The following is a 22,395-nucleotide window of genomic DNA, read 5'->3' as shown; positions in this document are numbered from 1 at the left end:
TGTGTGTGTGTGAATTCTATTGCCTTTTGCATGCTAATTTTATAACCTAGTACTTTGTTGAATTCTTTTATTGAATTTTTGAACAATTTTCTAGGACGTTCTAACTCTGTTTACAAATTAGAGTTTTGTTTCTTCTTTTCCTGGTCTTATGTCTCTGTTTTCATTTGTTTCCATGTTTGCACTGGCTCCAGAACCGTGTTAAAATAGTAGTGGAGATAGTAGGCACCCTTGCTTTTTCCTGTGCTTAGTGGGAATGCCTCTCAGGCTCCCCCATAAAATAAGATGTTGCCTTTAGAATCGAAGTATTTATGTTGGTCACATTAGAGAAATACCCATCCATTTTTACTTTCTCAAGAGTTATTAGTAATGGGTTTTGATTCTTCCCAAAGACTTTCTTTAAGTATCTGTTGCATTGAAATAATTTTTTCTCCTCAGACCTTTTGTTAAACTTTATTAATGGATTTTTCTAATATTAACTATCTTTGAATTTCTTGCATAAACTGTACCTGGGCATAGTTATTATTTTCTTAATGTGGTATTAGAGTCTGTTCGATAGTATTTTATTTAGGATTTTTTTTCTCCTCATTTGATAAAGGATAATACATTCTTTTAAAAAATATATGTATATGTATTTTAAAAGATGGGGTCTCTGTGTGTTGCCCAGGCTGAATTCTACCTCCTAGGCTCAAGAGATCCTTCTGCCTCAGCCTCTCAAGTAGATGACACCACAGTTCTGTGCCTCTGTGCCCAGCTATTTAGGATTTTTGCATCAGTATTGTTAAGTGCATTCATTTTAATCTTTAAGACTAGCTGATCTGTGGTTCCTGGTAGTTTCTGTTTTTAAGTGAGCATCCCTTTCATATCAACCCGGTAGCACAGAAAGATAAAGTTCCTTTTTATTGATGTTTTAGATTCGAAATTTGTGGGGGGGGTAATGAGAGCCCCACAATGTATTAACCTTATACCTAGGGATACCCAGGGTTTTAAGGCTGACTAGCTCGCAGGCACAGAAGTAGTTTTGGCTGGTCTCTGGTTGGCCTTTTACTTCATAAACAATTCTAATTTGGTAGGGATAGGACCACTCTCTCTATTCTAAAAACACAAAGGGCCATCATTGGACTTTTGATGTGGAGCAGTTTATTTTCACATTTTCAGACACCAAGTCACATGGAGTTGACCATGCTCTGTGTTTCCCCACCCACCACGGCAGTCTCACATTGTTGCCCAGGCTCGAGTGTAGTGGCATGATAGCTCCCTGCAGCCTCAAACTCCTAGGCTCAAGCAATCCTTCTGCCTCAGCTTCCCAAGTAGCAGGGACTACAGGTGTGCGCCACCATGCCTAATTAAAAAAATTTTTTTTTTTTTTTTGTAGAGAAAGAGGTGTTTTGCCTTCTTGCCCAGGTTGGTCTCAAATCCCTGGCTTCATGCGATCCTCTCATCTCGGCCTCCCAAAATGCTGGGATTACTGGCATCAACCATTGCACCAGGCTGGCCATGCTATTGTTTTAGAGTTCTTTAGTTTTAGTTTTTAGTTCTTAAGCTACCAACAAGCAAGTGGAATACTGTAGCACCACCGTTTTGCTTTCTGCAGTGTAACAGGTTGAGTAGACTTACTCCACAAAAATTACTTCCTGATCCTAGAATATGTTTCTTTTTTTGAATTTTGGGTTGCTGTCTTTTTGGTTTTATCTCTTCCACCTATATGTTTTCCTGCCCTTATTTACATTTTCCTGGAGATTTTAGTGCAGATTTTGTGAGGCACATCAGACATTGAAAACAGCTTTTTAAAAGGTGTATACCCTAAGGCCAGGCACAGTGGCTCACACCTGTAATTCCAGCACTTTGGGAGGCTGAGGCAGGCAGATCACTTGAGGTCAGGAGTTGAAGATGAGCCTGGCCAACATGGTGAAACCCTGTGTGTTTAGTAAACACAAAAATTAGCTGGGTGTGGTGGTACACACCTGTAGTCCCAGCTACTGAGGAGGCTGAGGCAGGAGAATCACTTGAACCCAGGAGGCAGAGGTTGCAGTGAGCCAAGATTGTGCCACTGCACTCCAGCCTGGGCAACAGAGTAAGAGTCCATCTCCAAAAAAAAAAAAAAAAAAAAAAAAGCGTATACCCTAAATCAGTGTCCTGAAAATAAAAGCTTAATGTATAATTCACAAATGATTCATGACTTTTTAAAAGTTTACATCAGAACTACGATTACAAATGTATAACAAACTGTTTTTGTTTTTATTTTTCCTGGTGTTTAGAATTGCAGAATATGTATAGAGTGTGGCACACGGTCTAGTTCTCAGTGGCACCACAATTGCCTGATATGTGACAGTTGTTACCAACAGCAGGATAACTTATGTCCCTTCTGTGGGAAGTGCTATCATCCAGAATTGCAGAAAGACATGCTTCATTGTAATATGTGCAAAAGGTAAGAAGATAGTTATTCTATTCAGTAATTTTGTCGATTGTTTTATTCATGTGGTCATTTGCTCTACCATCTTACAGCTTCTAAGTTTTTATCACTCTAGCAATTCCATCAGTACTGATTGCTGTTATAGATGGAATTAAATGATGTTTTTGAGTCTCAAAGGCATAAGGAAGTAAATGGGCAAAAGATAAGAGCAGACTACATCAGAAATGAGCACTAATAGGGGAAAGTAAAGAGAACATAGCTTAAAAACGTCAAGTAAAAATACGGCAGCATCTCTAGTGACATCCACAAATGTCCTTTAAAAGACCTTTGTCAGTTAGCAACCCCTCTAACCTCTCTCTTCTCATCCTTAATTAACCGTTTTCATATCCAGCTTTTCAGCAATGCCTTCTCTTTACCTAGATAATAACTTGATGTTAGAAATTTTTATTTAAGTATACTTATCACTGCAGGTGGGTTCACCTAGAGTGTGACAAACCAACAGATCATGAACTGGATACTCAGCTCAAAGAAGAGTATATCTGCATGTATTGTAAACACCTGGGAGCTGAGATGGATCCTTTACAGCCAGGTGAGGAAGTGGAGATAGCTGAGCTCACTACAGGTAAATTTGAGAATGATTTATTTTTTTAAATTTTTTGTTTTTGTAATGTTGTGCCAATGTATCACCAATATATTGCTTTAATCAGGAAGAGAGGATCCTGTATTCCAGATTCCATCTTGTTCTCAGTTTCTCAACCTTTAAATGTATTTGTTATCTTAGTCATCTCTGAATCTGATGGCTAAAATCTAATCTAACTTAAGATAGTTTTTTTTAGTATTTGAATTCCCGGTCTAGTGTGCCTTCCTTCACTTGTGTTCTTCAGGCTGACAGTGGAAGTTCCCCAGTCTTTGGGTTTGCTTAGTTTGTTCTTTATAATGTGGGTTGTTTTTCTCTAAGCGTGTTGTAGTTTTGTAATGTCCTTCTTAAGTTTATTATCACCTCTTCAGCCCAGGATTTTGTTCAGGTATGGAATATTTTTAGTAGTATCCTACTGTTATAAACATGAGTCTTAGAGGGTAAAGGTAATAGAACTGCTCGCCAGATTGTTTTTCATTTTCATCATTATGAGTGGCAGCTTTTATAAAAGTTGTCTTTATCATCTTCAAGGATAACTAAGCATCTTAATGACTAACCTTTCATTTCCAGGATGCCATCAGTATTTAGTTTTGAAATATCCTTTTTTTTTTTTATTTTATTTTTTTCTGTTTTTCTTTTTTTTTTTTATTATTATACTTCAGGTTTTAGGGTACATGTGCACAATGTGCAGGTTTGTTACATCTGTATCCATGTGCCACGTTGTTTTGCTGCACCCATTAACTCGTCATTTAGCATTAGGTATATCTCCTAATGCTGTCCGTCCCCCCCTCCCCCCACCCCACAACAGTCCCCGGAGTGTGATGTTCCCCTTCCTGTGTCCATGAGTTCTCATTGTTCAATTCGCACCTATGAGTGAGAACATGCGGTGTTTGGTTTTTTGTCCTTGCGATAGTTTACTGAGAATGATGTTTTCCAGTTTCATCCATGTCCCTACAAAGGACATGAACTCATCATTTTTTATGGCTGCATAGTATTCCATGGTGTATATGTGCCACATTTTCTTAATCCAGTCTATCGTTGTTAGACATTTGGGTTGGTTCCAAGTCTTTGCTATTGTGAATAGTGCCGCAATAAACATACGTGTGCATGTGTCTTTATAGCAGCATGATTTATAGTCCTTTGGGTATATACCCAGTAATGGGATGGCTGGGTCAAATGGTATTTCTAGTTCTAGATCCCTGAGGAATCACCACACTGACTTCCACAATGGTTGAACTAGTTTACAGTCCCACCAGCAGTGTTAAAAGTGTTCCTATTTCTCCTCATCCTCTCCAGCACCTGTTGTTTCCTGACTTTTTAATGATGGCCATTCTAACTAGTGTGAGAATAATGTGCCAGTTACCTTTTAAAAAAAATTGTTTGAGAGGTGGGTTCTCACTGTGTTTGCCTGGTTGGTCTTGAACTCCTGGCTTCAAGCGTTCCTTCCACCTTGGCCTCCCAAAGTGTTAGGATTACAGGCATGAACTACCACGGTTGGCCCACCTTTTGATGCATTATAATTTTCATGTTTTTTAAAAATGTAAATATATATGTGGTTCAAAAGAGAAAAATCTGAAGAAAAACTTACAGCATTTTTGGTGATGATTTGCCCTTACTCATACAAAACCATAATTGTTGACTTAATGAACAAAAAAAACCTCATTCTGAGCTAAAGAATTAATAATTTTTTGTTAAGATTATAACAATGAAATGGAAGTTGAAGGCCCTGAAGATCAAATGGTATTCTCAGAGCAGGCAGTTAATAAAGATGTCAACGGTCAGGAGTCCACTCCTGGAATTGTTCCAGATGGTAAGAATGTTTAATGGATATACTCTTGTTTTTGAAGAAAATGTGTATATACAATAAATGTGTGAATATTGACTAAAACTTCAGTAAAAGCCAAGATGCAGTCACTTAGGAAGAGTTTTTTAGTAAAATAATCTTAGACAAATTAATAGGAGAAAGGACATGCGTGTATTTGTAGTTCAGCTATCATCTAGATTTAATCATAAGTACTTACTTGGTTAAGGGACCAAGTGATTTTTCATTAAAAAGCAATTCGTGTTTTTATTTCTTTAGTTGTAGTTGCTAAGTAGAGCTGTGCTGATGATATGTTTCATGCTGAGATAATGAAAAATTTACTATATTGGATCATCTCAGCAGTCTATTGAGGGTTATTTCACTTATTTCCATGATATTTCAATTAAGCTTTTTGTAGTACATATTGATAAGAGCTATTACTGTACTTGCAGATCTGGAATTAATAAGAGACCATATTGGGGGAAAATTACTTATTACATTTAATCACAGGCTCATCTGAAAGTCTTTGGTGTTGTATGTGAAGTTGTATGTTCAATTATATAGTATACATAAAAATTATAATGTATACATAAAAAGCCACTGAGATGTTTTGAAATTTATTAAGTTTACATATAACAACTCTCATTAAAAGTTATTTTCTATGATCTTTCTTGTGAGGTCTAGTTGTTATAGAAAAAGAGAAAAAGACAATTAAAAAATTTTTACCATAGTGCAAAAACTTCTAATTTTGTCTTCATAACTTACTAATAAGTGGTACAGTGTTTCATGCTTATATTGGAAATTGACATTTAGTAGAATAAAACTGTTTACTCAAATTAATGTAGCGGGAACAGCGTTACAGAAATTTTGACTCCTTCTTAGAGATTTTACAAATGTGTTACTCACAGCAGTTCAAGTCCACACTGAAGAGCAACAGAAGAGTCATCCCTCAGAAAGTCTTGACACAGACAGTCTTCTCATTGCTGGTAAGCAGTATGTTCGTATTGTCTGATTTGATTGAGTTATAAGGTACTGTCTTTATCCCAAAGACATTTTTGCAATTGCTGTATGTATACACATTTTAGTAACTAAATCTTTTAGTTAAGAGATTCTGGAAAAGAGTTGACAATGGATCTAAAGGAGATTAGTTTCTCTTGAAAGGGTTTTTTTTTTTTTTTTTTTTTTTTGGAAGGGGGAGTTCATGGTTAAAAATATTTTGTACTATCAGATCTGTTATTTGGTAGTTTTCTTTTATCCTTACCTGTAGTCTTTCAATAAAGTGGGAAAGAAGATGAGATTTCAGTTTGATATCAGAACATGTATAGGCCTGGGCAATATAGTGAGACCCTGTCTCTACAAAAATAAAGTATCTGGGCATGGTGACACATACCTGTAGTCCCAGTAGCTTGGAGGCTGAGGTGGGAGGACCACTTGAGCCCAGGAGGTTGAGGCTGCAGTGCGCCATGTTTGTGCTACTGCACTCCAGCTTGGGTCACAGAGTGAGACCCTGTTTCAAAAAAAAAAAAAAAAAAAAAAAAAAACATAGATAAATTTTAGTCACTGGTTGGTAAATGAGGCTAGCAGTGTCTTTTTACTGTAACTTAAAAATTACCTTGATGGGCCGGGCGCGGTGGCTCACGCTTGTAATCCCAGCACTTTGGGAGGCCGAGGCGGGCGGATCATGAGGTCAGGAGATCGAGACGACGGTGAAACCCCGTCTCTACTAAAAATACAAAAAATTAGCCAGGCGTGGTGGCGGGCGCCTGTAGTCCCAGCTACTCAGAGAGGCTGAGGCAGGAGAATGGCGTGAACCTGGGAGGCGGAGCTTGCAGTGAGCCCAGATCGCGCCACTGCACTCCAGCCTGGGTGACAGAGCGAGACTCCGTCTCAAAAAAAAAAAAAAATTACCTTGATGAGATTGAGTTAAAGATTTAACATACTGATATCCTGATTTAAAATTTACCAGTGACTATATTTCTGATATCTAAGTTTATAGATTTCCTGAGATTAGTCTTTTAATTTATAGACAATGATGAAGAACAAGGATTATATCCAAAGAATATTTTGGGTAGGTTGGCAGGTATGGTTAAGCAAAATAAATATTGGCGGTTAGTAAATCTTTTCTGTCTGTTCTTTTGAGTCTATAGTAACTTTGTTACAACTGGGTATCTACTGTTAGAAAATGCCTACACATTCTAGGTCAGTCTTTACTTTTTAACTTAGGTACCTCACATAACATGATTGATCCTCATTTTCTTAACTAAAAAATGAGTATGAGAACTTTTCCTGTGTAATTTTCAATCCATTTGGAAGTACTTAAGTTGTAAAACATAATGTTTTCATTAGGTTTTCTGGTGTGTGGCTGATTCTAATCCATAAATCCTTGTGTACTTTGGCTTTCATTCACTTAATAATTGCCTGCTTTGATGAATGCCTTCTGATTTAAGTTCTAGTGTAGCCAAAAGTTTTTTTTTTTTTTTGAGACGGAGTCTCGCTTTGTCGCCCAGGCTGGAGTGCAGTGGCGCGACCTCGGCTCACTGCAAGCTCCGCCTCCTGGGTTCACGCCATTCTCCTGCCTCAGCCTCTCCAAGTAGCTGGGACTACAGGCGCCCGCCACCACGCCCGGCTAATTTTTTTGTATTTTTAGTAGAGACGGGGTTTCACCGTGGTCTCGATCTCCTGACCTTGTGATCCACCCGCCTCGGCCTCCCAAAATGCTGGGATTACAAGCATGAGCCACTGTGCCCGGCCTAGCCAAATGTTTTATATATCTATAGTTAGAAAATTTAAAGTTTGTTTGTACATTACCATAATAAATGATCTGAATTTTGTAGTATCATCCCAACACACAGTGAATACTGAATTGGAAAAACAGATTTCTAATGAAGTTAATAGTGAAGAAATGAAAATGTCTTCTGAAGTGAAGCATATTTGTGGTGAAGATCAAATTGAAGATAAAATGGAAGTGACAGAAAACATTGAAGTGGTTACACACCAGATCATTGTGCAGGAAGAGCAACTGCAGTTGTTAGAGGAACCTAAAATAGTGGTATCCAAAGAAGAATCAAGGCCTCCAAAATTAGTCATTGAATCTGTCACTCTTCCACTAGAAACCTTAGTGTCCCCACATGAGGAAAGTACTTTATTATGTCCTGAGGAACAGTTGGTTATAGAAAGGCTACAAGGAGAAAAGGAACAGAAAGAAAATTCTGAACTTTCTACTGGATTGATGGACTCTGAAATGACTCCTACAACTGAGGGTTGTGTGAAAGATGTTTCATACCAAGGAGACAAATCTATAAAGTTATCATCTGAGACAGAGTCATCATTTTCATCATCAGCAGACATAAGCAAGGCAGATGTGTCTTCCTCCCCAACACCTTCTTCAGACTTGCCTTCGCATGACATGCTGCATAATTACCCTTCAGCTCTTAGTTCCTCTGCTGGAAACATCATGCCAACAACTTACATCTCAGTCACTCCAAAAATTGGCATGGGTAAACCAGCTATTACTAAGAGAAAATTTTCTCCTGGTAGACCTCGGTCCAAACAGGTAGGGTGATTTTAATGATATCGACAGAAAAGATACTGGAACAATTCTATAAAATCAGAAGGTATATGTGTAGCTTTGGTGTGGATGGCAACTTTTTCTGTCTTCAGATAGAACTTCAGTGTAATGTTGATTTATGTGTTGCAGCCATTATTTTTTAAATGCTGTTAATGAAGACTGTCATTTATTAAATTTGAGGTGATCTTATTTGGAATTTCAACTCAGTTGGGCCATAAAGATGCAACCTATTGATAATAGTTTCTAATAGAAAGAACTTTAAAAATTCTTTTAGTTTTGTGCCACAGTAAAAATAGAGCCTAAAATACAGTATAGTTTTGGGTATACAGTAACTAACATCTATTATTTCCTTCTAATATATTTATTTATTGATATTATTCACTGTATATATTTTTAACTGCATAAACATCAACATTTATGACAAGAATTTTCCATGCTGGGGAATTTCTCATTTTGATGTTTTTATTAATTGCTAACTCTTGTGGGATTTTTTTTTTTTTCAAGTAGGACGTATTTCAGTAGTTTCATGGAAAAAAATCTTAGAATTGTACTGTTGATTTTCAGTAAGTAAAGATAAATCTTCCTGTGACTGCTTTACATCATGTACATTCTACCCTTTAAGAATGAGTTCCATTTCTTTTTAAGTGAGATGTAAGTAAAACTGCATGGCAAAATGAAGGTACTATAGGTACGGATTATTTATTGTTTTACAAAATTGCTACTTTCTGAAGTGTTTTTTAAAATTGCAAGATAACAAATAGTGGAGAAGTGTTAATTCACAATAGTAATTTGGAGTTTTAAGTTTCATGATTGAAATTGCTTCAAGTTAAGTTTTAAGTTTCATGATTTAAATGGATTAAAGTTTGGCCTTTTATAGGAATAATATCTTGATTTTGATCATATAATTTTAAAACTGTAAGGCCAGGCTTTTAAGAAAATCATTTTTAATGTGAAAATTAGTCTCCTCTATATCAAACCCAGAAATATTTTATTCTCTAAAGACAAGGTACACGAAAGGCAAAGTAGTTGTCAGATGGGATTTAGCTGTTTCTGCGTGGCAAAGACGTGTGCAGTAAAACTAGGCCACTCTTTATATATGCCTTTTTCTAAGTATTTTCTTTGACAGTTGTTTCTGCTCTACCATGAAAGATTTTTCTTCTCAAACCAGTTGTTCTCCCTTCCAGTAAGTTTTTTTTGTTTTGTTTTGAATAGTTACATAATAATTATGTCGTTCTGACTCTGAAAAGACTTTAGCAATGGAAATTTGAATCTCATTTACTTTTGGTTGATATATTTACATTCTTTAAAGATACTGCTTCATATGTATTCCTGTTAAATTTTACGTATCTCTCCTTCCTGGAAGACTTTTGTTTCAATTGAGAAACCATATTCAATACATTAGGACTCTTTTTCTGTAGACTTTATGTTCCGAAATATTGGGGAGGGGGGTGTATTTCCAGGCTTATTCCATCTTGTATGAGCCATGTCCTAGTATTTTGCTGAGCTGTCTTTGAATTCCCAAATCCGATGATAATCTTTCTGTTTTTCTGCCCCTCTTGTACTACTTCATCATTTGCTGCTAATCTTGTAAGCATTTTGTAGGCTGTGTTTTCCCTCCCTCCAGTTGTTTAGTTTTCCAATCTTGGTTTTAGTTGTGTAGCAAACAGCCTTCACTTGATGATGAACCTGCTAATATAGTGCTGTTATTAGGGAGAGTATGAATTGAATAGTACAAGATAGATCTTCCATTGGTGATGCACTGGGACCATAACTTGCAGGAAATATTCTATAGATAGCAGGAATGCGTATATCTGTATATTAGAAATACTGAAGTTCAGTATTCTGTTACATGAATTTCTTTGGTATCAGGCATTTCTGTATTATACTTCTGTTTTTATTTACTGTTTCTTCTACATATTCTTCACACTGGAGACTGGCTGTAAAATAAGCTGCATTTTCCTGGCTGTGATTGTGATGTAAGCAAGATTCTTTGGTTTCCAGCTATTTTTTGTTAACGTCACTGGCATTTTCATATTTTGTTGAACATTACCAATTCTTTGGTCTTTACCAGTACAGTAAATAGTAACCAAAGAAATGTAGATTTACCTTAAGTTCTGTTTCATGGTGGGCAAATTATTAAGTTGATTTTAATCATTTTCTATAATAGTATTATATGAGCTCTTCTAGGAATTCACTTCAAAATTAAATGAATATTTTAATAGGAAACATCTGAAAGATCTAGTTTGTGATAGCTAGTGATTGGATTATCAGATGTTATCTGGAGGTACAAGCTAGCCAACCAGTAGAATGGTAAGCCAGTGCTGTCTAATATAAATATAATGCAGACCATATGTGTAATTTTAAATTTTCTAGTAGTTACACTTAAAAAAAAAAGGTGATATAAATTTTAATCTATTTTATTTAACCTGGTATATTCAAAACAATATTTCAGCATTTAGTATAAAAATGAACAAGATGCTTTATACTTAAAACATCAATTCTGGCTAGCTACATTAGAAGTGCTCAGTGGTCACATATGATGGTGGCTGCCTTATTGGACGATGCAAGACAGAACATTTTGAGAAATACAAAAACAGCAGTTCCAGAATTATTGGTGAAATTAAAATACCAAAAGAATTCAAGATCGACAAACTAAGACTGTGGCTGTGCTTTCACAATTTTTAAGGACTGAAGTAGAAATATTCTTTTTCTGTTGTTCATGGAACACATTTTAATGCAGATAATTGCTAAACCATTTGTTGCAGCAACAAATCATTCACATTTTCAAGTATATTCAGTTTGAAATAGATAATCCAAATATCCCAATATTGGAGATTTTCTGAAGGCGAGATGTTAGGACACAGAAAATGGAATTTATATCTCAGGTATTGGACATCCATTATCAAATATCAAATCATATAGAATTATTTTCCTTCAAGGAGATTAGTAATTAAAGTTTAAGTTTTTGTATTTTTCCTTCCATATGGAATATTTCAGGTGCTGTTTAGTGAGAAATATAATGCTTATTTTCTTTATGACATGTTTCAAATATATCTCAAATGTATGATTTAGAACCTAACTGACTACAGGAATAGTAACACATTTTTCTGATGGCTGTGAATAGAATAAGATTCCTTTTGTTTTTTTTTTCTTGCCTATTGTAGACGCAGGATTTCACAAAGATGAGGAAAAATTAGACATGATAAGGTAGAAGTAACAGACAGCAAATTGGATATTGTTTCATACAAATTGTCCTAATGACCTAGTTGTATTTCCTCATCTTTTATTGAAGTTATATATTTATAAATAATTTAGTATTTCATTTTTCAGCATTTAAAAATATTTTTTATTTTTTTATAGAGATGGGGGTCTTGCTGTGTAGACCAGGCTGGTTACGAACTCCTGGCCTCAAGCGAACCTCCCATCTCGGGTCTCCCAGAGTGCTAGGATTACAGGTGTGAGCCCCACAGCGCCTGGCCCATTTTTCAGCATTTTTATAGGTATATGTACTTTGCGACCTGGGTTTAAGAAAGTGGTTATTGACACTGCCACATATTGTAATCAACTCGGTAGATTTTTAGAACATCAAGCTAATGGCCCTACCCTAGACCAATTAAAATGCACTTCTAGGATCATCTTTGACTGTAACCCTGAAAGCGGAGTCCTGAACTAGAGAAATGTGCTACTTGTCTTACTGATTTTTAAAAATGCATTAAACTTAATACTATAAGAATGCTCTTTAAAAATGGTGGAAAATAAAGTGGAAATTTTAAATTTGTCATATTAAATCATAACATTTGTTTTTATTTCTGCCTTCAGTCCATTTTTCTCATTGCACAGTTGTATTCCCATTCTAATTAGGAAATTCTGAGATAATAATCTTAGGTCTTCTTGTATTATTTACCCTGTATGTATCATCACATCTTATAGAAAGATATTTAATGTAATCACACTACTGTGATCTAGTTCAGACACCCTCATGTTCTAATTGCTTTCATGGTGGTATTGAAAGTTTTTATTAAGCATTTTATGAAACGTATTATTTGCAGTAAATATTTCTTTATTTTATTTATTTATTTATTTATTTATTTTGAGATTGAGTCTTGCTCTGTCGCCCAGGCTGGAGTTGTGGCACAACCTCTCTCACTGCAGCCTCTGCCTCCCTGGCTCAAGCAGTTCTCGTGTCTCAGCCTCCTGAGTAGTGGAGACTACAGGCTCACGTCAACACACCTGGCTAATTTTTTAAAAATATTTTTAGTAGAGACAGGGTTTCGCCATATTGGTAAGGCTGGTCTTGAACTCCTGACCTTGGGTGATCCACCCGCCTTGTCCTCCCAAAGTGCTGGGATTACAGGGGTGAGCCACCGTGCCCAGCCTGCAATAAATATTTCAAGAAAATTTCATAAATGAAAACATAGGTACTGTATTTTGATATCTCTTGGACAAATTATAAGAAGTTTACTTTATATTATAAGAAGAGTACTTTCAGTTTTAAAAGTAGCCAGAGAGCCATAGTGTTAAACCTAAAAAATACCTACCCCTTTGGAACACCAAGCTAACAACACAGCAGATTAGAAGTACCAGACTTTCCTTTTAGTTCACTTGTGCTTGTGGTATTTTTGGAGACATTACTGTTGCTAGCGCCACCTAATTTGTATTGTGAAATTATTGAAGGCTAAAGCTGATAATAGCTGTTTCTGTAGTTATCAAAACAGGATTAGGTCTAATTTCTTGTTCTACTTGATATTGAACTCAATTTTATATATGAGACTTCTTTTAAGAATTCCCTAAATAGTGAAGTGTTTGCTGCCGTAGCTCCAGTGTATACAAGTGATTATATTTACCAAAACGACAAACTGTAAACTCTTTTGTTTCTTTTACCAGTTATCTTCCTTTCTGCTCTCTCTCTTCATTGCTTTCACTTTTCCTAAATTAGACTTACTGTTTATAAGCAACCTTGGTTTTACATAGTATGTTGGAAGAGTGTGGGGCTGGGGTTGATTTAGGATTTGGAGGTGTAAAGTTTGCCAGTGAGACACCAAACCTTCTCTGGCTGCTTTTAAAACTGATAGTACTCTTGGGCTGTGAGAGTGACTTTGATCATATTAAACAACCAGCAATAGAATTTGACTTTTAATAGAAAGTTGCTTCTAAATAACCTGTCCTCCACCTGTCATTATTGTTCTCATTTCCCCATCCCACAGTCCTTGTATAACTTACTAGCTTGGACAGTTTACCTGAGAAATTGGCCTCAAAGCACAAAGAAACTTAATGCCAATAATAAACTGTTTTTGGGTTAAATTATTTTTCCTGGGTTCAAATTCAGTCCCTGTCAGGTAGTGTTTTTTTAGTTTCTGTAGTATTTGATAGCAAGTTGATTCATTTACAACGTAATGATTACATTAGGAAATATTTTGCTTTAAATTCAGTTTGTAGATTAAGGAGGCATTATATAGTTTTTTTTTAGTAATTTTTAGTAACTTTTTTAAGTGAAGAAATTCAAGATTCTAGGTTATTACTGGTGGAGGCATTAGTGTGTTTCATATCATAGTTCATTGTTTATTGATGAATTCATACACATGCAAAAAAAGATAATAGATGCTCAGCAGAAAAAAAGTTCAATAAGTGCTGAACAGGGTGCTTAACATAGCAGTGAACAGAAAGGGGCATGATCTTTAATTACAGTGTAAAAAGTGCTGCAACTGGATTGTAGGAGAAGAGCCCCATATTACAGGGGCAGCTAACCTTTTCTGAATGGTTTGTGTAAGTTCTTGATCAAAGCTAAGATCTGAAGGATAATTTAAACTTTGATAATTATAGCTATATTTTAGTTTTAAGGTCTAAGGAATATACTAGATAATTTGTCAGAATATCTAAGTATAATGATAATTTTTCTTCAGAACTATAAAATTACACAAAGTCTGTCTTGTTTTTGAAGTGAGATAAAATTTTGGCATCAAAGCTGACTTTTAAATCATGATGAATAATACATAATTACCAGAAAATTCTTATTTCTGAAATAAAATTATTCAACATTATTTTTATTTTAGAGTATGACTTTCTGTTTCATATTTTTGAGAACTGTCTACTGCCAACATAATATTAAACTATCGACTAAAAGGAATTTAAGATATATGTTAGCCAAATCTCAGAGAAAAGCCAATGGAAATATTGAGAGAAGTAATTTAGATATCTCTTGCCCCCACTGCCTACCACTAAATAAAATTATAAACAATAAAATGTCCCAGGTGGTGATGCAATAAGAGGCACTAATGGTGTGGTAAGAGAGATGATGATTCACTGGGAGCACTAAGGAAAGGTCTCTTGATGAGAAAATATGTAAGGCCATACCTGAAGGGTTAGAAAACGCCAGACATGGCTGGCTGTGGTGGCTCACGTCTGTAATCCCAGCACTTTGGGATGCCAAGGCTGGTGGATCACAAGGTCAGGTGTTTGAGACCAGCCTGACCAACATGGTATCGCTCCTAAAATACAAAAATTATCCGGGCCTGGTGGCGCATGCCTGTAATCCCAGCTACTCAGGAGGCTTGAGGCAGGAGAATCGCTTGAACCTGGGAGGTAGAGGTTGCAGTGAGCCGAGATTGCACCACCGCACTCTAGCCTGGGTGGTAGAGTGAGACTCCATCTCAAAAAAAAAGAAAGAAAGAAAATGCCAGACATTTATTAAAGGACTGGCATGGTATAGTGAAGTGTTCTGAGTCAGTTGGGCTCTGATTGATAAAGAGCTTGGCATGTTTTGAAGGACAGCAAGGAAGCCAGAATAGCTGGAGCATAGCAGCAGGGAGACAAGTGCCACAAGATGAGTTGGAGAAAGGCACTGGGAAAGGTTTGTCTTTTAAGTGCTCTGAGAAGCAATTGAAGGTTTGAAATAGAATAGTGACTTGCTAGATCACATTTGTACTTTTGAAAAGTTCCTCTGGCTGCTGTGGGGAAAGGCTTGAGTAGATGCAGGGTGGGAGAAGCATAACCAGCAGTAGACTCTTACAGCAGGTTAGGTGAGAGATGGTGGTGGCCACGACTGAGCTGCTAGCGGTGGAAGTAACAAGAAGTAGAAGGATCGGAGACAAAACTTGAAGATAAAAAGTCTTGAATTTGCTGATGATTTGCATTGACAAAGTGTTGGGGGAGAGGACTGAAGGAGCAGAGGAGAGTGACAAGGGACTGGATGCCATTTATAAGGATAGGGAAGACTGGGATGAAACCGGTTAAGGGATAAATTTTAAACATGGCAAACTTAAGAGGGGTTTTGTGTGAGAAAATGGAAATGCTAAGAAGGAAGGTGAAAATCCTGCTAATTTGGAGATCTCTGATTAAAACTAGAAATAAGAATGTGGGAAGCATCAACTTCCAAGATGCCCTCATTGTAGATAATACCATTTAGGATCTAGGCTCAAGCCCTGGGAAACTCCAGGGCTTTGGAAGTCAAATAGAGGAAGAACACATACAGGAGATGAAGAAAGATTAGCGAGGAAGTCAGTGAAACATCCACAGGTGGGCTGCTGCCAAATCTAGCAGAACAGTATGCCAGATGTTAGGAGCATGAGTAAAATGAGGAAAGAGAAATGGCTTTTGACAACACAGAGGATCTAAGACCCTGGACTACTAATAGTAGGGAAGAAGACATGGGTACAGATTCAAGTTGATTTGAAATTATGAAAGTGTTGTAACTGACCTGCAGTGGTTGCTGCTCAGTGAAATCAGCATAGTGATTACCGGAGCTAGGTTAGAGATTTGATGGGTAAGAAAGAACACCTAAGGGTAATCCTGGAGGGAAAAAAATAAAGTGTTTGCTGGAGAGAATGAGTTGGATTGCTGGACTTCAATGTGTGTGGGTTGAGTTTGTGACTTAAAAATGAAACCAGTCTGTTGCTTGTGTGGCTTTTCTCAAAATACTGTTATTCCATTACCTATCTCTTACCCCAAGAGTAGCCACATTGTTATTTCTGGTTATTTTAATTCCTGATGGTATTTTTATGTGATTAATGAGATACTACTTGCTAATTTGATGATATTCTAGAAACCTGGTAAGTACTATGTACCTTGTCTTAAGTTTTGGTTACTTAATTGGTAAAATTATAGCATGCACCATTGAATTACCTAATTCAAAATATATTCTTTTATTGTTTGACATTTGTCTTGTGTTTTTCTTTAAAATGTTGTCTTTATGGAGTAAACATTTTTCTTTATGCTGTTTAGCATCTTCATCAGATTAGTTCAGGATATTGCTGAATGTGGTTGTTTGGAAGTAAAATGCTTTAGTTTTAGTTATATAGATTTTAATAAGATACTACTTTCTATATAATTTATCAGGTACTTCAGGCATTTTAATTTGCAAATTTAGGACAATTTGCTTTAACATTTCTTCACTTTTGTCCATTGGATGTAATTTCCATAAAGTATTCATTTCCCTAAGTAAAAACCGAAACCCAAAACGACAACTAATGGTCACTGAAGAAAGAGTGATTAAATGCTAAGATTATAATGGTATTTGTATTTTAATGTTACCAACTCTCCACAGTTTAAAGTTTATGCACTTATCGATTGCTTATATTTCTCATTGCATTCTTTGGCCTACTGGATTTGGTTGTTTATAGCTATAGAATATAGAATTCCTTATAGTTATCCATTTCTCCTTCTAAGTAGAGTGTTAGTTGTTAGAAGAAAAGCAATCCCCCAATACCTTCTTCTAGTGTTCTTAAAGTGTGATTGACTTTTATTTACTTTTTGGTGCAGTAATTGCAGTTCATGAGTCAATGTTGATGTCATATAAACCTCAATTTTTAATGTTTCATTGTAGTGATGTCCCAGGCAGAGTAAAATATTTAATGTAAATTGTGGCAGCAAACATTTAAGTTATTTAAGTTATACTTAAATGTTTAAATCACTGTTAGTGATTAGCTTATTTTGCCTTCCTTGAAGCAATTTGTCCTAAATTTCCATACGTTTGCATTTGTTTTTGCTGTTCTAAAATTCCTTAGTTGCTGGCTTTGACCTTTTATGTTGCTGAGTTTTACACATCTATTTTCTCAACTGCCATATCCTAGGGGGCTTGGAGTACCCATAATACAGTGAGCCCACCTTCCTGGTCCCCAGACATTTCAGAAGGTCGGGAAATTTTTAAACCCAGGCAGCTTCCTGGCAGTGCCATTTGGAGCATCAAAGTGGTAAATAAAATTGCATTTACATTCATATATCATTTCTGTCTGATTTGTTTTGCCCTACTGGATGTTAAGAATTAAATCTTTCTTTTCTAGATTGAGCTTCCAGAGACACTTTTTAAATGTAAAAATTTTAATGTAAAGAAATAATATGCTTGCATTTAAAAATCAAGTATACATTTTTAATACCTCTTTTTATGGTTAATTCCTTTTGTTGTGATTACTACTGTTTTTGTGAGGGAGAAGTCCTTGACATGTAGACCAAAAGGTAATTAGGGACCTTTTCATTCATGGTATCATCAAACTTTGTTGCTTAGAAAAGAGCAAAAGAAAAAACTCCATTAATTTATTATGTTCTCATGGAGAAGAAATACCAAAATTGTGGCAGATTTCATTGTCTGCTTAATACCTTAAAATGATAAGGCTTTTTCCCCCATGACATTGGTTGATGGCTCTGCCAGTCCTTGAAGTGAGTTAAGTAGTGTGATGCATTTTAAAGAGAAAAGAACTAATTTGAAAAAGTATTAACTCAAAAGTTAAAATACTTCATTGACTAGAGATGACAGTTTTTCTTCATATTCTATATTTAATATTCTGGAATATGGCTGTTTAATGTAGACTAATCAAGGATTTTAAGGAATTCTAGATTATACTTTATTTTCTTTCATGACTGGAAGAACTATTTTTTTTTTTTAATCTCCCTACCTCCCCCTGATATCATCCAAGATATTGAGGTAGAAATATACCTCATTTGACAGTTTGATAATATAGACCACCAATTTTCACTTATTTTTTTTCTGGGTCAGCATTTGACGTTCGAGAAAATAAATTGAGAGATTACTGTAGTCTTGATTTTTAATCACTGACTTAATTTTTCAAAAATCTTTTATACCAATTTAAAACAAACTCGGCCGGGCGCCATGGCTCACGCCTGTAATCCCAGCACTTTGGGAGGCTGAGGTGGGCGGATCACTTGAGGTCAGGAGTTTGAGGCCAACCTGGCCAACATGGTGAAACCCTGTCTCTACTAAAAATACAAAGAAATTTAGCCGGGTGTGGTGGCGTGTGCCTGTATTCCCAGCTGCTAGGGAGGCTGAGGCAGGAGCATTGCTTGAACCCAGGAGACGGAGGTTGCAGTGAGCCAAGATCACACCATTGCACTCTGCCTGGGCGAAGAAGCGAGACTCCATCTCAAAAACAAACAAACAAACAAAAAACCCAAAAAACTAACCTGACCCCATCCATCTGTTGTTCAAAGAAGCGGATGCACTTCTCAAAAGGGATCTCAAGGAGAGCAGGGTAAGAGAAGACAGGAGTGGCAGTTTGAAACTTGAAGCTGGCTGTATTTATTACATCCAAAGGGAAAAAAGCCATTCCTCCCGTTCCTTTTGTTCATGTGTATCTATTTTATGCTTACAGTATCACCATAAATTTTTGACTTGGAAACCATTCTGCTAAATAGGGAATAAGTTCATTTCAAACTATGATAAGGGACATCAGTTGAAAATACGACATACTATTTAACTTATTGTGAGGGAAACATCTAAGTATTTTCCTGAGCATCTGGATAATTTTAAATATACATATTCATCTACTTAGGTGCCAGGTTTTTTCAAGGAGTAATTAATTAGTACAAACAAGGGTGGGGGGGGGCAGGGAACACCATACTCTGGTACTTAATGTCTGAAATTATCAGGGAATTTAACACATTTTCCCATAGGTTTATTTCTTGTCTAAGAAGTCAGATAAATTATTTCCATTTCAAGTATTTATTATTCAGATTATTTAAAGCAAAGCTTTCACAAAGCCTTTTGTCAGCTTTCCGATAATCCTCAAATAGTTTTTCCTGGCTGGATGCTTTGGTTTACTCCTGTAATCCTGGCACTTTGGGAGGCAGAAGCAGGAGGATCACTTGAGCCCAAGAGTTCTAGGCTGCAGTGAGCTGTGATCACACCACTGCACTCCAACCTGAGTGACAGAGCAAGTTCTTGTCTCAAAAATAAAAGTAATAACAATAATAATACATTTTCCTCTAAATACAATGGTGAATGAGGTAGAAATGTTGAGTTCATAAGAGAACTGCTGAATAGTGAAGGAAACTGACTTAACTTTAATGACAAGAAGAATACTGTTACACACTAGCAAAAATGAATTTTAATGCTGATATAGCAGTACAGAATATGGTTCCAACCCAGGGATGCTGGAGCCAGACTTGCTAGCTAAGTGACCTTGGACAAGTTACTTAACCTTTTTATTCCTCAGCACACTCATCTCAAATGGGGATAATAAAACCTACTATATGGGATTGTTGAGAGTAAAAAATACTTAGATTAGTACATAGTAAGTACTCAATAGATGTTAGCTGTTACTGTAATCACCGCGAGACCAGTTAATGAGAGAGTTCTTTCTTATACTTACTCTGTATTGAATACAATTTGTTGCACTTCGAACTCTCTTGATCAGGCTATAGTTGTTGTAGCCACCAAGAATGTAGGAGTGGGAAAGAGAAAAATCATGCAAAGCCTTGCTGATAGCGTTCACAGTAAGAGGCCTAAGATATGATTCTAAGGTTGTAAGCATTTTATATTTAAATTTTTAAGTTGTGGAGTATACTTTTAAAGATAAAAATAATAAGCCAGGTCTCTTAATACTTATCTAAAGAAGTGTTTGTGTAACATTTAATAAAATGTTTTATCTCAGTGGCATTTGGATTTAAAAATTATTTTGGGCTGTCACAGAATGTTGACTTTTCCTAATCTGTTACATAGGGCCGTGGGTCTGGATTTCCAGGAAAGCGGAGACCTCGAGGTGCAGGACTGTCGGGGCGAGGTGGCCGAGGCAGGTCAAAGCTGAAAAGTGGAATCGGAGCTGTTGTATTGCCTGGGGTGAGGCTTGCTTCATGTATATTTTCTCTAATTTAAATGTCAGTTAATGATGAAAATCTCATAGCAAGTTATTTTGATCTTAAGAGTCATATAAGTAGGCCAAAATGTTTATTTTACTGTCCTACTTTGCTTTTTTTTTTTTTTTTTTTTTTGAGCCTCTGGTTACGTTTTCTTGTATATTTACTTTCTCATCCTTTCTCTTTTCTTACCTTCCTCTTTGACTCCTTAACTTTCTATGCCAACCCTCTCTAAAAAGTATGTAATATAGTTGCTCTTTTATTTAAAAAATTTCAAGATTGATAGGTATTTGCTTACTATCATGTTATGAGGCTTTATTTATATGTGTATTACAAATGTATTTGCTAACTACTAGCAAATGTTTTATGTAATAACTTTGCTATTTTATTAAAATCCTGTTTTTAAAATTCTGAAATGTCATTTTAAGTATAGGAGACAGTTGAAATTATTCAAGTTTACTACTAAACCAGGAATAAGGAAGCTTAGATTCTCATCCCTTTTTCAAAAAGAAAAATTTTAAAACCAGGCTTATTGAGGTATAGTTGATATAAGCTATATTTGACATGTACAATTTCATAAGCTTTGATATATATATACACCCTTGAAAATAATACCACAATCATGATAGTGAATATATTCATCTCCCAAAGTTTCTTCATGCCCCTCTGTAATTTTCTGCATTCCCTCTGCCATCCGTCCTTGTCCCCAAGATCAGTTTGCATTTTCTAGAGTTGTATATAAGTGGAATAGTACAGAACTGTATGCTTTTTGGACTGATTTATTTCAGCACAATTATTTGGAGATTCATCTATGCTGTTGGATTTGTTAACAGTGTACTACCTTTTCTTGCTGAGTATTAATAAAACTGTGGATGCACCACGGTTGTAGACCTGTGCACTTTTTTTCTTCTTCTTTTTTTTTTTTCTGAGACAGGTTCTCATTCTAATTCCTGGGCTGGAGTGCAGTGGTGCGATCATAGCTAACTCCAGCTTCGACCTCCTACCTCCGTCTCCCAAGTAGCTGGGACCATAGGTGTGTGCCACCACACCCAACTACTTTTTAAAAATTTTTAATAGAGACAGCATCTCACTATGTTGTCCAGGCTGGTCTCGAACTTCTGAGCTCAAGCAATTTTCCCACCTTGGCTTCCCAAAGTGCTGGGATTACAGGCGTGAGTCACCATGCCCCAGCCTGTAGTCTTACATTCTCGTAATGTCTTTGTCTGGTTTTGGTATCAGCATAACTCCAGCTTCATAGAATGAATCTGGAAGTATATTCTCCTCTTCAGTTTTCTGGAAAAGTTGTGTAGTAGTGGAAATGTATCTTCTTATATTATACATGAATTTATTAGTGAAACCATCTTGGCCTGGAATTTTCTTTGTGGGGTTTTTTTTTTTATTAATTTTTTTTTTTTGCACACAAAAACAACATTTTCTAAAAATGCATGCAAACAAAAAGATGCGTATCAAACATATTAGGAAGGTTGCACATGGGAAGTCGGGGAATAGAAATGGGGGGTGGGAATTAAAATAAATGAGAGAGGGACTTTATATGGATCAGTGATAATAACTCAATCCTCTATTTGACAAAGAAGAAGGAGAAGGAAGAGGAAGAAAAAGAAAGTGGGATAAAGGATCAGAAAGGGAGGAAAATAGAAAAAATTAGAGTATGACTCCCGGGTAGACCTGTTTTGTTGTCACTGAGTTGGTTGGTTGGTTTGTCTGTTGTATTTTTCATATGTTTCGCCATGTTGGCCAGACTGGTCTCGAACTCCTAGCCTGAAGTGATCAACCCACCTCGGCCCCCCAGAGTGCCGGGACCACAGGCGTGAGCCACCACGTCCAGCCCCCACATTGCTTCTGGCCTCCGTGGTGGACCTCCCAGACGAGGCGGTCGG

At 36.3% G+C, this 22,395-nt stretch overlaps 1 protein-coding gene across 15 annotated transcripts in view; it reads left to right on the top strand.

The window, feature by feature from the left end:
• Positions 1 to 22,395, top strand: part of KMT2C (lysine methyltransferase 2C) — a 306,019-nt gene that overhangs the window by 183,755 nt on the left and 99,869 nt on the right. For 13 of the 15 annotated variants that reach the window (XM_030826223.1, XM_030826214.1, XM_030826210.1 and 10 more), the window contains 7 exons: positions 2,256 to 2,425; positions 2,881 to 3,032; positions 4,744 to 4,857; positions 5,757 to 5,834; positions 7,683 to 8,401; positions 17,482 to 17,601; positions 20,364 to 20,480. In XM_030826223.1, the coding sequence (XP_030682083.1) occupies positions 2,256 to 2,425; positions 2,881 to 3,032; positions 4,744 to 4,857; positions 5,757 to 5,834; positions 7,683 to 8,401; positions 17,482 to 17,601; positions 20,364 to 20,480 (1,470 nt within the window). The remainder of the gene's footprint in view (positions 1 to 2,255; positions 2,426 to 2,880; positions 3,033 to 4,743; positions 4,858 to 5,756; positions 5,835 to 7,682; positions 8,402 to 17,481; positions 17,602 to 20,363; positions 20,481 to 22,395) is intronic. The other 2 variants (XM_030826218.1, XM_030826219.1) reach the window with 2 other exon arrangements.

Source organism: Nomascus leucogenys, chromosome 13 (genome assembly GCF_006542625.1).
Source record: "Nomascus leucogenys isolate Asia chromosome 13, Asia_NLE_v1, whole genome shotgun sequence".
NCBI classification, from domain to species: domain Eukaryota; kingdom Metazoa; phylum Chordata; class Mammalia; order Primates; family Hylobatidae; genus Nomascus; species Nomascus leucogenys.
Note: the sequence above shows the minus strand (reverse complement) of the source record. Positions and strands in the feature narration are given on the sequence as shown.